Consider the following 15,284-nt stretch of genomic DNA (forward strand, 5'->3'; position numbering starts at 1 on the left):
CTGGAGAAGAGAAGGTTAAGAGGTGATATGATAGCCCTGTTTAAATATTTGAAAGGATGTCATATTGAGGAGGGAGCAAGCTTGTTTTCTGCTGCTCCAGAGAACAGGACCCGGAACAATGGATGCAAGCTACAGGAAAAGAGATTCCACCTGAACATTAGGAGGAACTTCCTGACAGTAAGGGCTGTTCGACAGTGGAATGCACTCCCTCGGAGGGTGATAGAGTCTCCTTCCTTGGAGGTCTTTAAACAGAGGCTGGATGGCCATCTGTCAGGGATGCTTTGATCTGGATTTCCTGCATGGCAGGGGGTTGGACTGGATGGCCCTAGTGGTCTCTTCCAACTCTACGATTCTATGATTCTATGATTTGTTGTTGTTCAAAGGTGTAGCTATGTGAGTCTGTGCCATCAGGCTGTAGGGAGATCTTGTAGCACCTTTGAGACTAAATGCAAGAAAGAAGTTGGCAGCATGTGCTTTCATGGACTTAAGCCCACTTCCAAATGTATCTCAGGATAGAAGTAGACGCAAGTCTACAAAGCTCATGCTTTCTTCTTTCTCTCAGTTAGTCTCAAAGGTGCTACTAGGTCTCTCTATGTACCGATCTTGTTGTCGTGTGCCTTCAAGTCATTTCTGGCTTATGAGGCTTTCATGGGAAGATTTGTTCCGAGGATGTTTGCCATTGCCTTCCCCTGAGGCTGAGCGCATGGGACTTGCCCAGGGTCCCCCAGTGGGTTTCGTGGCTGAGCTGGGAATCAAACCCCGGTCTCCAGAGCCATGGTCCAGCACTTAAACCATAATGCTATGCGGGCTGTCAAAGGAGAATTTGGGTAGGCACATCCTGTCAGATCTTGAATGCTAAACAGGGTCAGCCCTGGTTAGTACTTGGATGGGAGACTGTCAATGATCGGCTCTACTTCAGAGGAAAGCAATCTTAAAACCTTTCCAGGTCACACAATATATATATACCTAAGTCCTTTCCAGGCAAACATTCTCTGAAGATGCCAGCCACAGATGCTGGCGAAACATCAGGAAGAAACTCTTCTAGAACATGGCCACAGAGACCAAAAAACCCACAAAAAACTATGGATGCCGGCCATGAAAGCCTTCACAAGCTTAAAACCCTTTGAATATTCCTTGCCAAAGAAAACCCTGTGAAATTCATGGGATTACCATAGGAAATTCGTGGAATTGCCAACATGTATATTGTGCATTTTGATTGGCTCAAAACAGGTATCACTTTGGTTGTGCGTTTATTTTCATGAGATCACCCATAAGGCATCCTGAAGGCACATGCGCATGCGCACGCACACACAATTTGCATGGCATACTGTCATCCGCCCAATTTAAGTTCTCCTTGTTTTGAAAACATGATTTGTTGTCGTGGGGAAAGGCTTGTTTCTCATCCCAGGCATCTTCACTTTCTTATTGGTTCCTGACGTAAAATGCAGGTTTGCCTTGTTCTTTTCAGCTGCTGGCTGTATAATCCTTGCGCAGCTCACATAAAAGTGTGGTGACCTCATGGGACAGTCACAAATCAGGAATTGGACTCTGTACCATACACTGAGCTTTGGGCCAACACGCATGTGTCTAGTGGTTCTCAGCTTTTAGTACTCTAGGTATTGTATATTTCACGGAGGTCCCAGCCAGCTCCAGTGACTGAGACAACAATTGAGTACCACTATTCTACATCATGGCTTTGATGCAGGCCAAAGGTTTCAGTATATACAGGGTACTGTCTACAATGCTTCATGAAAGCAACTACAGTAGAGCAAATATAAATAGAGAAGGAGGAGGAACTAGATCTCTGCCCCCTTAGCCAATAAAGGATGTAGAATTTATAGGCCCGGAACAGACGGACCTTTGCGGCATCCTCTTCACATGCGAGGGTTGCCTGGTGGGCAGAGCGCACACATATCCGGCAACCCTCGCACATCATGGATGCGCCGCAGCTGTGCTGAGCCGCATAGACAGGGCATGTAACGGTGACGGCGCAGCTGCGCCACTTCCAAACGGTGTGCTGCAGCTGTGACATCACTGCGCCGTCTCTGGCGCTTTGCAGCGCCACAGCGGCGCTGCAAAAAGGAGCTGCTTCTGGGCACTCCTTTTTTGCTCCGCAGCAGCGCTGCACAATTTGGTTGCTGTGGCGCTCCTGCGGAGGAAAAAGAGGCACCAGGGTGGTGCCTCTGTTTGGCGCTCTGTACCGCGCCATAGTTGAATTTATACAGTTGGCCCTCCATATCCATGGATCTTTTTAAATATACAGATCCAAGCATAGACAGTTTGGAAAATATTTTAAAAAGATATAAATCCCCAAAAGCAAACCTTGATTTTGGCATTTTGTATAAGTGACACCATTTTACAATGTCATTGTATTTAATGGGATTTGAGCATCCACCCATTTTGATATCCCCAGGGGGTCCTGGAACCAAACCCCAGTGGAGACCAAGGCCCCATGGTATACTGCTGGGGTTTTGTTCCAAGAGCCTCCATGGATGTTCAAGTCTCATTAAATACAATGGTGTAGTAAAATGCTGCTCCTTAGATAAAAGGGAAAAAATCAAGGTTTGCTTTTTGAAATTTAGACTATTTTTAAAACATTTTCAAGCTGTTTATGCTTGAATTCATGGATAAAGCATCTGTGAATACATAGGGCCGACTATACTTCTGGATCATCTCAGATCCAGGACCTTGTTTAACTAAGTAACTGAACACTCACTTCCTAATATCAGACTGATGATATTGCTATGTTGTTACTCACATTATGTCAAATTAGTACTCAGTCCAAGCCAATCAGCTGAATACTGATGGTGTAGAACAGGGGTGGGCTACATGTGGCCCTCCATTTGCTGAACTACCACTCACAGCATTCCTTACTACAACTCACATCGTGGTCTATGGTAGGTTAAATTTAGTTGTAGTCAAGCAAGATCTGAAGGATCACACTTTGCCCATTTTTGATTTAGAACAAGGGTTGGAAACCTGTGACTCTCAAGGTGATACTGGACTACAACTCACAATAGGCCCAGTTAATACGGCCAGTGATAATAGACATTATCCATAGGGCAACATTCAACAACCCTTGCTATATTATTATTATTATTATTATTATTATTATTTACATTAATTTATATTCTGCCTTTCCCCCAGTACAGGGACTAATAATAATAATTTTTGTTTTATTTATATACCGCTATTCCAAAGATCATAGCGGTGAACAGCAAGTAAGCTAATTAGCAAGTAAGCTAATTAGCCCGCAACAGTCTGGGTACTCATTTTAGCGACCTCGGAAGGATGCAAGCCTGAGTCGAGCTTGGGCCCTTTTGCTGGTCTTGAACTCGCAACCTTGTGGTTTCGAGTGAATGGCTGCAGTACAGGCATTTAACCACTGCGCCACCAGGGCTCCCTAAAGGCAACCTACAAATTATTAAAGCCAGAGGAAGGACTTTGACAGTTAGTCTCACCCAGCCATTTAGCAGAGTGAGGCAGCTGCCTCCGGTGTCAGTTTTGGGGGCACTAATGAAAGAGCATTTGTTATTTATATGCTAGAAAGGAGGGCACACACCTACAGAATTTTCCATGCTAAGCAACTACATAATGTGGCCAAATTTGGGCATAATTTAGGTGGGTGGGCACCTCTAGTAGCAAGATATTTTGGGCTGACATTGCAGCACGGCATTCTTTATTAATTAAAATATTTATATGCCATCCTTTAGCTGACATTCTCAGGGCAGTGTACAATAAAAACAATCTAATGCATTATAAATAAAATAAATTTTAAAAGGTTTAACTCTGTTAAACATTTAACAAATTAAAAGACAGATTAAAAAGGTTAAAACGTTTTAAAATGAATTAATACCAAGTATATGGGAGAGTTTTTGTAAAATCAGTTAGGCCATCCAGATTTTAATAAAGAACTATGTTTTTACTTGGTGCTTAAAAAACATCAATGTTGGCACCATTTGGGCTTCCAATGTAAGATTATTCATTCAGGTGCCACAGCAGAGAAGGTCCAAACTCCAGTATTGCAAGCCTTTAAACAGTGGAATGGTCTAACATTGTCTTTCTCAAATGACTATAAAAATGATGGATTCCCCCAAGATTTCATACTTATTTTATGTATGCTCCCCTGAGTTCTCAGAGAGAACACTTAAAACTTGGCAGAAGACATTAGAAGCTTTTTTGTTTGTAATCATAAACTTCAAATGGCTAAAGCTAGCTGACTGTATATGGAAACGCTTGACATCTTTCATTTTGGTATCATGGATCTGTAACTGAATTGAAAAGTAATTTTGTGTACCACCGTTCCAGGGAAGAATCACAGATACAGTTACAATAGAAATCAATAAAAATTACTTTTAGTAAAGTTATTGAGAGCCAGTGTAGTGGTTTGAGTGTCGATCTATTGGCCATGAAGCCCATGAGATGACCGTGGGCAATAAGTCACACTCTCTCAGCCTCAGGGGAAGGCAATGGCAAACCTCCTCTGGACAGATTTTGCCAAGAAAACCCCATGTTAGGTTTGCCTTAGGTTTGCCATAAGTCAGGAATGACTTGAAGGCACACAACAATGAAAACAACAACTATTGAACATCATGGGAGACAAATGGAATCCTGTGGCATGTCACAGCTTAGTGGCTGCTACAGGGATGAACACTAATTATTTTCTTTTTAGTTGCTTTTCTCTATTAATTGTTATGTATTTTACTTTGTTAATTTTATTGTGGATATAATTACTGGCCTGTTACAGACTGCCAAAATAAAGCTGCTTCGGGTCTCTTTGGAAGTATGCTGTTTAAACGATGCATGCATCCTAAGAGTCCAGAGGTCGCACCAAAGCCACGCTCCAGTCCTAAGGACTAGAGTGCAGCTTTGGTGCAGCTTCCGGATTCTTAGGACCCACGCATCATTTAAACAGCATACCTCCAAAGAGACCCGAAGCAGCTTTATTTTGGCAGTCTGTAACAGGCCACTATGTATTTTTGTTGCTATAACTGCTATGTGTTTTTTGTTATTTACTGCTATTGTTAATCGCTATTTTATTTTATTGTTATTGTTTAACACATTGCCATGTTACATTTGTTTCTAAATTCATGTTTATTGTTATTGCCTTGTATTATCCCCTCTATTGTAAGCCGCCCGGATTCCCAGTGATTGGGTGGCATATAAATAAATCCTATTGTTATTATTAATCCCCCAATGCTATTTTGTGGAGCCAGTCCCACAAATGGGAGTGGAATCACTATAAAATAGTGCCTCCTACTCCCATCCGCTGGAGCTGGCTCAGGAAGATACTGTGATCAATGGAATCAAAAGCCACTGAGAGACCCAGAAAGATAAACAGGGTAGCACTTCCCACATCTTTTGCCCAGAGTCAGTCTTCAGTCAGAGACTCTAGGACCATTTCAGAGCTGTTTTCTGGTGGGTCCAGATAATAGTTTCCTTCAAGAACAACTGCAACTACTTCATGCTGCATCAATTTCCAGTTGTATTCACTCTGTGGCCTGTGCCACTTGCACTGTAGCTGTTGCCCGGTCTGGTTCAGTGCCCTTTAGTCTTCTGTAAATCAAGGCGAATTGTGTGCATCACAGCACTGGATTCGGTATGTAGGAGTTCATATTGATGGTCATTTCCCTCTCGCCATTCCATGGTGAGACCAAGGCCTTGACAACCCCAAAGAGCATTCAGAAATCTTTCAGATATCATAAACCCCTTGGGGTAGATCATCTTAATGGTAGGGTCTGCTACAACCAAACCAAACTTCACGAGGAAGTGGTCTGACCATGACAGTGAGGTTATTAAAATCCCACCCCCCATCATTCTTAATATGTCCAACAGCAAAGACTAGGTCCAAGGTATATCCTGCCATATGTATTGGGCTAATGATGTATTGTGACAGCCCCATGGTTGTCATGGTACGCCATGAAGTGAGAACAGCTTCAGCATGGATGTTGATGTCCCTCAGAACCACTGTCCTAGGATGCTCCAGCATTCATCTGAGACCATCTCAGCAAGCTCAGGCAGGGAGAGTGTTGGCGGCAGGGTGGCTGGCAGACCAGAAAAATCCCTGTCCTGTCTCTTTCATCCAGACCTACGTTCAAGCCTTCAAAGTAGGTACAGAGGTGGATGGGTTTCCTCATGAGGTAGTTGGAATTCTTACAGGTGATAGCAACTCTTCCCACCCCACTCTCGGTTGGTGCTGTACCAAGTACTCAGGTGGATAAAACTGGATCATGGAATCATAGAATCTTAGAGTTGGAAGAGACCACAAAGGCCATCCACTCCCTGCCATGCAGGAACTCTCAATCAAACCATCCCCGATTGTTTGATTGTACTTGTTTCTAGTAAATTTCAATTGTTTCAGCTTCCATTTCCAGTCGGTTATACATATTATTTATGTAAGTTTCAAATTATTTGGTTTCCCACAGTTTAGGTACTTATTCTTCTTCATGTTTCTGTCTCAAGCTATTATTGAGCTGACTCATGATCAAGTCCATTGTGGGCAATTCCATTAATGTCACAATCCACTCTTCAATGTATTTCTGTTAAATGTGGCTTGTATGCACTCTCCTCTCTACAGTGTTGCTGCTGCTTTTTATTTCACCAACACCTTGGAAGACAAAACTGGGGGTGGAAATGGAAGGGAGAAATGATGTGCAATAAATATTATGACAGGGTTGGTTGTGTGTGTCTGCACAGTTAGACTGCAATCCAGGGAGGAGGAATAATTGAATTTAGTGGGACTTTCTTCTGCCTGTGTTCTCATATACAAGATGGGGCTAATGGCATCAGTATATTGGAAGCGTTAACAACTGAAAGGTAAATGTTCAGAAGCATCCAGAAAAGACTAGGGCTGTAATTCTTCTCTAAGTTGCTTCTCAAAGGAAGCAATTAATAATTTTAGCAATTTTCTTCCCACTGCAAGAAAACAATGTGGTTTTCAGCACATATTCACAAACAGCATTTTCTGTTCAGACAAAAATATTGTGTAGAATAAGTTCTGAACTATCAAGATTTTCATCAGTCCGGGATTCATCTCATTGGGATTTCTCAACACTCAAAAACACGTTTTTGACCATTTTTAGACTATTTCTTAATATTCTTTCCATCCCTAGAAGAAGCTAAAAATGGCCTCATTTTGAAGAATGTTAATTGTTGCCAGGAGCATGAACTTGTTAAAATCTAAACGTGTATGAAGTACTTTGTTCATATTAGTGAAAATAATTTGCTTTGTAAGTTTATGGAGTTCTTTGTCTCCAGTGAGAGTAGACTGAGTAAATGAATTGCATTTACATACCAGTTGTCTTACTATTGAGCAACTGATTCATTGGATCTGCTCTAATTGGGACTAAAGTCTGTAGACATGTACACTGGTGCTAGGAGTAGGAGGGTCATAGTACTGAAAGGGGGAGAACTGTTTCCAGGCTGGTACAACTACTAATATAGAAAAACAGCAAAGTGTCCAGTGACATTTTTAAGATCAACACATTTTAATGGGCAACCCACTGGGTGATCTTGGTCAAATCACATGCTCTCAGGAGAAGGCAATGGTGAACCTCCTCTTAAGAAATCTTGCCAACAAAACAGCACGATAGATTCCCCTTAGGGTTACCATAAGTCAGAAATGACTTGAAGGCACACAATAACAGCAAAACCTCAGTAGACTGCAGGTTGCATCTGATGGTGTGGGCTATACTCTTCAAAAGCTTTAACTCAATAAAACTAGTGAAACGATACCACAAAGTAGTTTGGAATTATGGAAGAACTGGTAAGGTTTCTGTAATGAAATGTGTCATGAGCCTGAAACTACAGAATAAATAAGGGTGTGTTTGTTGTATCACGAAGTCACTCACATGGATTTTGGCACTGTACCTACAAAAAATAATAATAATCAAACACTGCTGGACCTATGCACAGGTTGAGTAAAAAAAAAGTTTAGAGGCCCAGAGTATGTGTAACCTCTAAATGTAAAATACAAAGAAACATTTTAGAATAAACTTGAGGAAGCCCCACTTTGGAGTTCAGGGTGGATTAGGCAGTTATGGAGGGTGTGGAGGCCAATATTCTGCCTGTGAGCTGAGGAACACCTGGGGGAAGGGCGAGGGGGTGTGTGTCCGGTGAGAGCGGCGCATATTAACCGGCTTGCCAGCTCCCTCCTCATCCACGCCCCCCAAGAAAGTCCCCTGGACTGTGCTGTTTGCTGGGCTGTACCTCTGCTGCCTTGGCTGTTGTGTCCTGCGCAACTCTGCAGTTTGGAGGACTCCCTGCCGGACCATCTACAGCACTGCCACTGCACAGTTGCGCAGTGGCACACTTGTGCAGTAGGGGACGCCAGAGCCACCCCCCACAACACCAGGGACTGCGCCCAGAGAGCGCCAAGACTCTGTTTTTGCCGCTCCCCTTCTGAAGGGGAGGAGGAGGAGCCGGTGGGAGTACTCAGGGGTTTTTTTTGTTTTGTTTTTTAGTGTGTTTGTAATTGTATTTTTTAACTGTTTATACTGTACTATGGCTTCGGTCATAATTTGATTGTTGTTAGCCGCTTTGATCTCTAGGAAAAGCAGGATACAAATAAATTGTTTATTATTATTATTATTATTATTATTATTATTATTATTATTATTACTATTGCTCCAGTGTGCCCCAGCGTAAGTGGAAATGAAACTGGGATTCTGTTTTCTGTTTTTGGTGGCTTAGGGAATTGATTGCATTTTCTGTATATACTCATGTATAAGTCTAGAAATTTTAGTCACAAATTGACCCCAAAACCTGGGGCCTGTTACAGACAGCCAAAATAAAGCTGCTTCGAGTCACAGTGGAGGTATGGTGTTTCAATGATGCATGCGTCCTTAAGAGTCCAGAAGCCACACCAAAACCACGCTCCAGTCCTTAGAGCTGGAGTGTGGCTTTGGTGCGACTTCTGGACTCTTAGGACGCATGCATCATTGAAACACCATACCTCCACTGTGACTCGAAGCAGCTTTATTTTGGCTGTCTGTAACAGGCCTGAGTCAACTTATCCCCTGGTCAAAATAGGTACTGTAAGTTCTGTATTTTTTAAAAAGGAACCATCTTCTGGTGAAAGGCAAACATGTAATCTGTCCTAGAATCACTCTATTCTTTCATCCATCCATCCTTTATTTTGAGCACAAATAGTTATGCCTGCTAGAAGGCATTCTGGATGGCCCTTGTGGTCTCTTCCAACTTTATGATTTGATGTTTTCTTTTGCATCATCCTTTAGAGCCTTTGTTACATGCCACTAGATTTTATCCCCTGCTTATCCATGGGTCATATTGAAATCCACAATTTTCACTCCAAAACTTGCCCTTGACATATACATGAAGCCAACTTACAGTCGAGTACATATGGTATTTAATTTATATCCTGGCTTTCTCCCAGTATGGAATTCAAGGTGGTTTGCAATCGTTTAAAAACTCAAAACAACTAAAACACAATTAATACAAAAGTTAAAAAAACAGTTAAATCAGACTTTTGTTTAAAAAACAAAATTTAGAAGCAGCTTTAGAAACACATTTAAGACATAATAGAATGAAACACAGCACCCCCGCTAAGAAAACTGCATCTGCGGATGAGGTGGGGTTTCAGTTCTGTGCCACTCCTGAAACCCCATAGAGCCTCTTGATGCGCTAATCCAGCCCTGGCACAAACGGTTAATGCAAGAGGCTGTTGAGAAAAACGTGACATAGAGACAGATGCTCATGCTTCATTATTAAGGAAGGACATTATGAATGATCCATGAAAAGCGGACTCTGTCAGATGGAAAAACTTTCTTCATTGTTGCAGCATCTTGGGTAATAGTGACTTGGTTTCATGTTGGGTAATAGTGAATAGAACTGAAAGAATGCTAGAAGTGGAAAAACACTTTGACAACAAAACAAGCCTAGAGGAATATACATTCATACAAATGCAATCCTTTTCTAATATGTATTTTAAACAGGCATGACCCAACTTTTCTCAAGGAGCCAATTTGTCTTAAGTTGTTAAAAATCTTACTCTTTTAAATAAAGGTTTTGACAATAACCATAACAGTAAATCAGCATCAAGAGGAGAGATTAAAAAGCAAAAATACAGTATTCTATTTTGTCCCCCAAATATTCTAAACATTTCAGAGATATAATGTTAAATATCTATACGAAGCCACTGAATGAGGTCATAAGGAACTAGGGAATGTTTGCATCATCAGTATGTGCATGACATTGAGCACTACTTCTTGTCATTGGAGACGGCTGAGGTTAAGTGAGTGCTAGACCAGCATTAGGATCCTGTTGTGAGCTGGATGACAGCCAGTAAACTGAAGCTGAACCCTGGTAACAAGAAGGCTCTTTGAACTTCTGGTTCTTAAGTCAGGAAATTGAATACGATTCCTGCTGGGGATGGGGCTGTGCTTGCCCTGAAGAAATTGAATCATAGAACTGTGTCCAACTCCTTGCCCAGTGCAGGATCTCCACTTAAAGCGTCCCAGGCAGGTCCAGCCTCTTTTTGAAGACACCCAAAGAAGCAGATCCACCACCTCTCTAGTCAAATGGCATCATTGCTTACTGTCAAGAAATTCCTCCTAATGTTCAATCTGCCCTCCTGTACCTTAAAACTATGCAACGTGGGCCAGCAGGGAACAGGTTTGAATCCTCTCAACTGTGACAACCCTTGGGGTAATTAAAGAGTGCAGTTATGTCACCCCTCACTCTTTGAGCATTGGATTCAGGGTCTGAACCCAGCTTGGCCATATAAACCCACTGGGTGACCTTGGGCAAGTCACGGTCTCTCAGCCTCAAGGGAAGGCAATGGCAAATCCCCTCTGAAGAAACATTCTAAGAAAACCCCATGATAGGTTTGTCGTAGAGTCACCATAAGTTGGAAACAACTTGAAGGCACACAACAACAGTCTTCCCCCATCAGGCTGTCCACCTCTTTTAACCTTTCCTCATATGTGTTGTTCTCAATGCCTATTATCCTCCTATTGACTTTCTCTGAATCCACTCCAATGTGTCTATATTATTTTTAAGATGAGGAGCCCAGAACTGAACACAGTATGCCAACTGAGCCTGACCAGCACAGAATATAGTGGGATTGTTACTGTACTTCCCTTGACTTGGAAACAAGTTGCTAATAATACAGACTAAAAGAGCATTCGCCTTCTTTGCTGTAGCATCACACGGCTGAGTCATGTTCAGTCTAGATCAGCAATAATCCCAAGGTCCTTTCCACATATAATACTGCTGCATCAGGTATTCCCCTCTCCTATAAGTGCATTTGATTTTTGTGGTTTAAATGTAGAATTTTTGATTTGTCGTGACTGAATTTCATTTTATTATTTTCCTGTCCACTTTTCTAGTGTATCTGATGGCGTTTCCATCTATTCCATATTTAATCAGTTTGCTAATCAAAATATTATGGCAGACCTTATCAAATGCTTGGCTGAAATCCAGATAAATAACATCCTCAGCATTCCCACCATCTGCTAAACTAAAGACTTGATCAATACACACACACGATTAGTTAACCAGGATTGGTCTTGACAAACCCATGCTGGAAATGTGGAAGTTAGTAAGCAAACCAAAGAATCTGATACAAGAGTAAATTCTGAATCCCTAAGAAAAAATGGGAAATACAAATGTGTTGGCTGTGTATAACATGCAGGCACATCTTATTAAACGTATGGAAATTTTGATCTAGTCATTTCCTGTGCCTCTACATTTTGCATATTTAATATTGAGGCTTTTTTTTGCCATTGAGTTCAGGAAGTAAAATGAGAGAAGGAGGAGGGATAATGAGCCTTGTCATTCAGTGGGGCTTTGACTGAACAGCTTCCCCATCCCTCTCTTGCTTTGCCATGGCACTAACTGGGTTGAAGTCTACCAGAGTCAGCTTACCCCTCTTGACTCTTTGCTAGGCTTCACCTGGTCAGTGCCATGGAAGGAAGCAAGACAAGGAGGAGGAATAGCAAGCATAGGTCTGTTACAGACAGCCAAAATAAAGCTGCTTCGAGTCACAGTGGAGGTATGGTGTTTCAATTATGCATGCGTCCTAAAAGTCCAGAAGTTGCACCAAAGCCATGCTCCAGCCCTAAGGACTGGAGTGTGGCTTTGGTGTGGCTTCTGGACTCTTAGGACGCATGCATCATTGAAACACCATACCTCCACTGTGACTCGAAGCAGCTTTATTTTGGCTGTCTGTAACAGGCCATAGTCACTCAGTCGCTCCTAGGCCAAACACTTCTGCCCTCTGGGTTTGAGCAAAGAGCATGGCTCTGTGGTTGTTGCCATCATCAGCTTCCTGGCAAGGTCAGCGCAACTCTGCAGTAGCACTGGCCATGCTGTTTCTCCTCATTTAGTGGGAAAACATGAGGGCTCCAACACAGCAATTCAATGAGTCTGCCTCCTGCTACCAAAATAGTGAAAGATCTGGAAACCCTGTCCTATGAGGAGTGATTTAGGGAGCTTGGTATATTTAGCCTGGAGAACAGAAGGTTAAGATAGCCCTTTTTAAATATTTGAAGGGATAGAGCAAGATTGTTTTCTTCTCCTCTAGAAACTAGGACACGCAGCAATGGATGCAATCTACAGGAAAAGAGATTCCACCTCAACATTGGGAAGATCCTCCTGACACTAAGAGCTGTTCAACTGTGGAACACACTCCCTTCTTTGGAGGTTTTAAAATGAGGCTGGATGGCTATCTGTCTGGGGTGCTTTCGTTGTGTGTTCCTGAATGGCAGGGGGTTGGTCTGGGAAGGCTTTTTAAAAAGTGTTCGTACCACCACTTAGTTTAAATAGGATGGAAAATTTTCTTCTCTGAGAGATGCATTAATAATACATTGCAGCTGAAATCTAATTGTACTGGATTTTTTCATTGCAAATGTTTTGAAGTCACTGTTTGACCTGACTTGCTTACAGAGTAGTCCTCTTGTCTTCAAGTGGTTTCTGACTTATGGACACCCCAAAGTGAACCTATCACAGGGTTTTCTTGGCAAGATTTATTCAGGGAGGAAGTGAATGTGACTTGCTTAAGGTTGCCCAGTGGGTTTTCATGGCTAAGTAGGGATTCAGACCCTGTTCTCCACAGTCCTAGACTAACACTCAAACCATTATACCATGTTGACTCAGTAATCCCATGCACTAGCATTGTATGGGTGGATAGATGCAGTCAAGGAAGCCAAAGCCCTGAGTTTGCAAGAACTGAGCAGGACTGCTTATGACTCTGGCCCTTCAAGCGATTTAATTCTTAGAATCACCGTAAGCTGAAGTTGATTCGGTAGAATCATAGAATCATAGAGTTGGAAAAGACCACAAGGGGCATCCAGTCCAACCCCGTTCTGCCATGCAGGAACTCTCAATCAAAGCATACCTGACAGATGGCCATCCAGCCTCTATTTAAAAACCTCTAAGGAAGGAGACTCCACTACACTCCGAGGGAGTTTGTTCCACTGTCGAACAGCCCTTACTGTCAGGAAGTTCCTCCTAATGTTGAGCTGGAATCTCTTTTCCTGCAGTTTGCATCCATTGCTCAATTGTCTCTTATTCTTTGGAGCAGCAGAAAACAAGCTTGCTCCCTCCTCAATATGCCATCCCTTCAAGTATTTAAACAGGGCTATCATATCACCTCTTAACCTTCTCTTCTCCAGACTAAACATCCCCCGCTCCCGAAGGCGTTCCTCATAGGACATGGTTTCAAGTAGTAAGTAACAAATACCCCCCCCCCCATTCCCAGCCTTTGGCTGGGTTGTCTAGAACTGGTAGAGATTGTAGTTCAAAACATTTGGAAGGCACCAAGTTGAGGTAGGCTGGTCTTCATGAGTGTGTGCCCACATCATGCCTCTCTCCTTATGTGTGAAAAGCCATGGGCACTACTGTGAATCAGGGCTGGAATAAGAACCAAGCTTTTTTTAAATTAAAATTTATTAATACGTTCTCAAACAAAATATGACAAAAAACAGTACACCAAAAGGACAATAAATAAAGACAATAACCCTTTTAGGTAAGGCCCTGAAAGTTATAGATAAAAGGTGTATTCAGGGATCCTGAAAGACATCTTTCCATAAAAATTTAGTTAAAATTGGGGGATGTCTAGAGACTAAATCTCGCTGGATGTATTCAATAAATGGGTGCCAAATCTTATGGAAGGTCAATCCAGAGTGTAAGCCTCTCGCTCGGTTTTTCTCCATTAACCACAAGCCCCAGAGTCTAGTCCACCACCCTGAAATATTCAACTTTCCAGTTTTCCAGTTCTTGGCTGTCTCAAGCCTGGCAACAGCCAGAAGCAAACTAATACGCTTTATTTTCATTCATAAAAATAGAGAAGAGGAGCAGGAGTGGGGGTCATTGTATACTTTGTTTGGTGATCTTGGAGATCAGTTGTAATATTTCTGTCCAATACTCATGCACTAAGGGATAATCCAGCCACATATGTACAAAGAAGCAAGCATTTGTAAATTATAGCCAGTTCTGTGAAATTTTCCTTGTAACAGACGCTGATCATTGTTTTTTCCTTGCTAGGTGTCGTGTCTTTGTGGTTCAGCACCATGTCTCTTGTGTGGTTGCTGCCCTTCTACAAAGAATTCCACCATAACACGCTTGAGCTTCACCTTGTTCCTCTTCCTTGGTACATTAGTATCTATTATCATGATCATTCCTGGAGTAGAGGCAGAACTCTACAAGGTAAGCAGGACGTCACATGCTTTGTACTTTCTCCAAGCACTAACCTTCCAGTGGCACTATTACTTGTTTTAGTTTTCTTTGGCTGAGAGAAGGTTCTGCTGTAATGTATATACAGTACCGGTTTCTTTTATAGCACTGGGGTTCTTTTTTTAATCTGGAGGTAAGTTGCCATTCCTGCAAAGCAGCAGATCCACCAGCTGCATCAGATCTCCTCAAAGAATCACTTTATCCCAGTGATGGGGAAGCTCCAGTGATATGAAGCTGTTTGAAGCCCAAGAAAATGTTGCAAAGATGACCTGCTGGAATTCAATCCTTGAGATTTTATCCCAAACTACAGTTCTGCTCCTGATAGAAAAAATATTCCCCTCCCCATTATACCTTCTAGTGTACTCAGCTACTCAGTGTCTACCCATTCACTGTTTGTCACTGTCAGTACAGCCTGCCAGGAGCCACACTAGGAACCAAGTAATGCAAATGAATTGCATGACAAACTGGGTGACATAGAATCATAGTGTTGGAAGGGGCTTCATGGGCCTTTGACTCCGATTGTCTGCTCAGTGCACAATGTCCTTCTAAAGCATCCCCAGGAAGTAGTTGCTCAGCTTCTTTTTGAAAAC

The 15,284-nt window shown here is 42.3% G+C and overlaps 1 protein-coding gene across 1 annotated transcript in view; it reads left to right on the top strand.

The window, feature by feature from the left end:
- The window catches only part of SERINC2 (serine incorporator 2), a 34,459-nt gene that overhangs the window by 2,119 nt on the left and 17,056 nt on the right, over positions 1-15,284 (top strand). The window contains exon 2 of the mRNA XM_089483303.1: positions 14,506-14,667. Within this exon, the coding sequence (XP_089339429.1) occupies positions 14,506-14,667 (162 nt within the window). The remainder of the gene's footprint in view (positions 1-14,505; positions 14,668-15,284) is intronic.

This window comes from Sceloporus occidentalis, unplaced genomic scaffold (genome assembly GCF_023333645.1).
Source record: "Sceloporus occidentalis isolate IW3139 unplaced genomic scaffold, rSceOcc1.0.p SCAF_20, whole genome shotgun sequence".
Taxonomy (NCBI): Eukaryota; Metazoa; Chordata; class Lepidosauria; order Squamata; family Phrynosomatidae; genus Sceloporus; species Sceloporus occidentalis.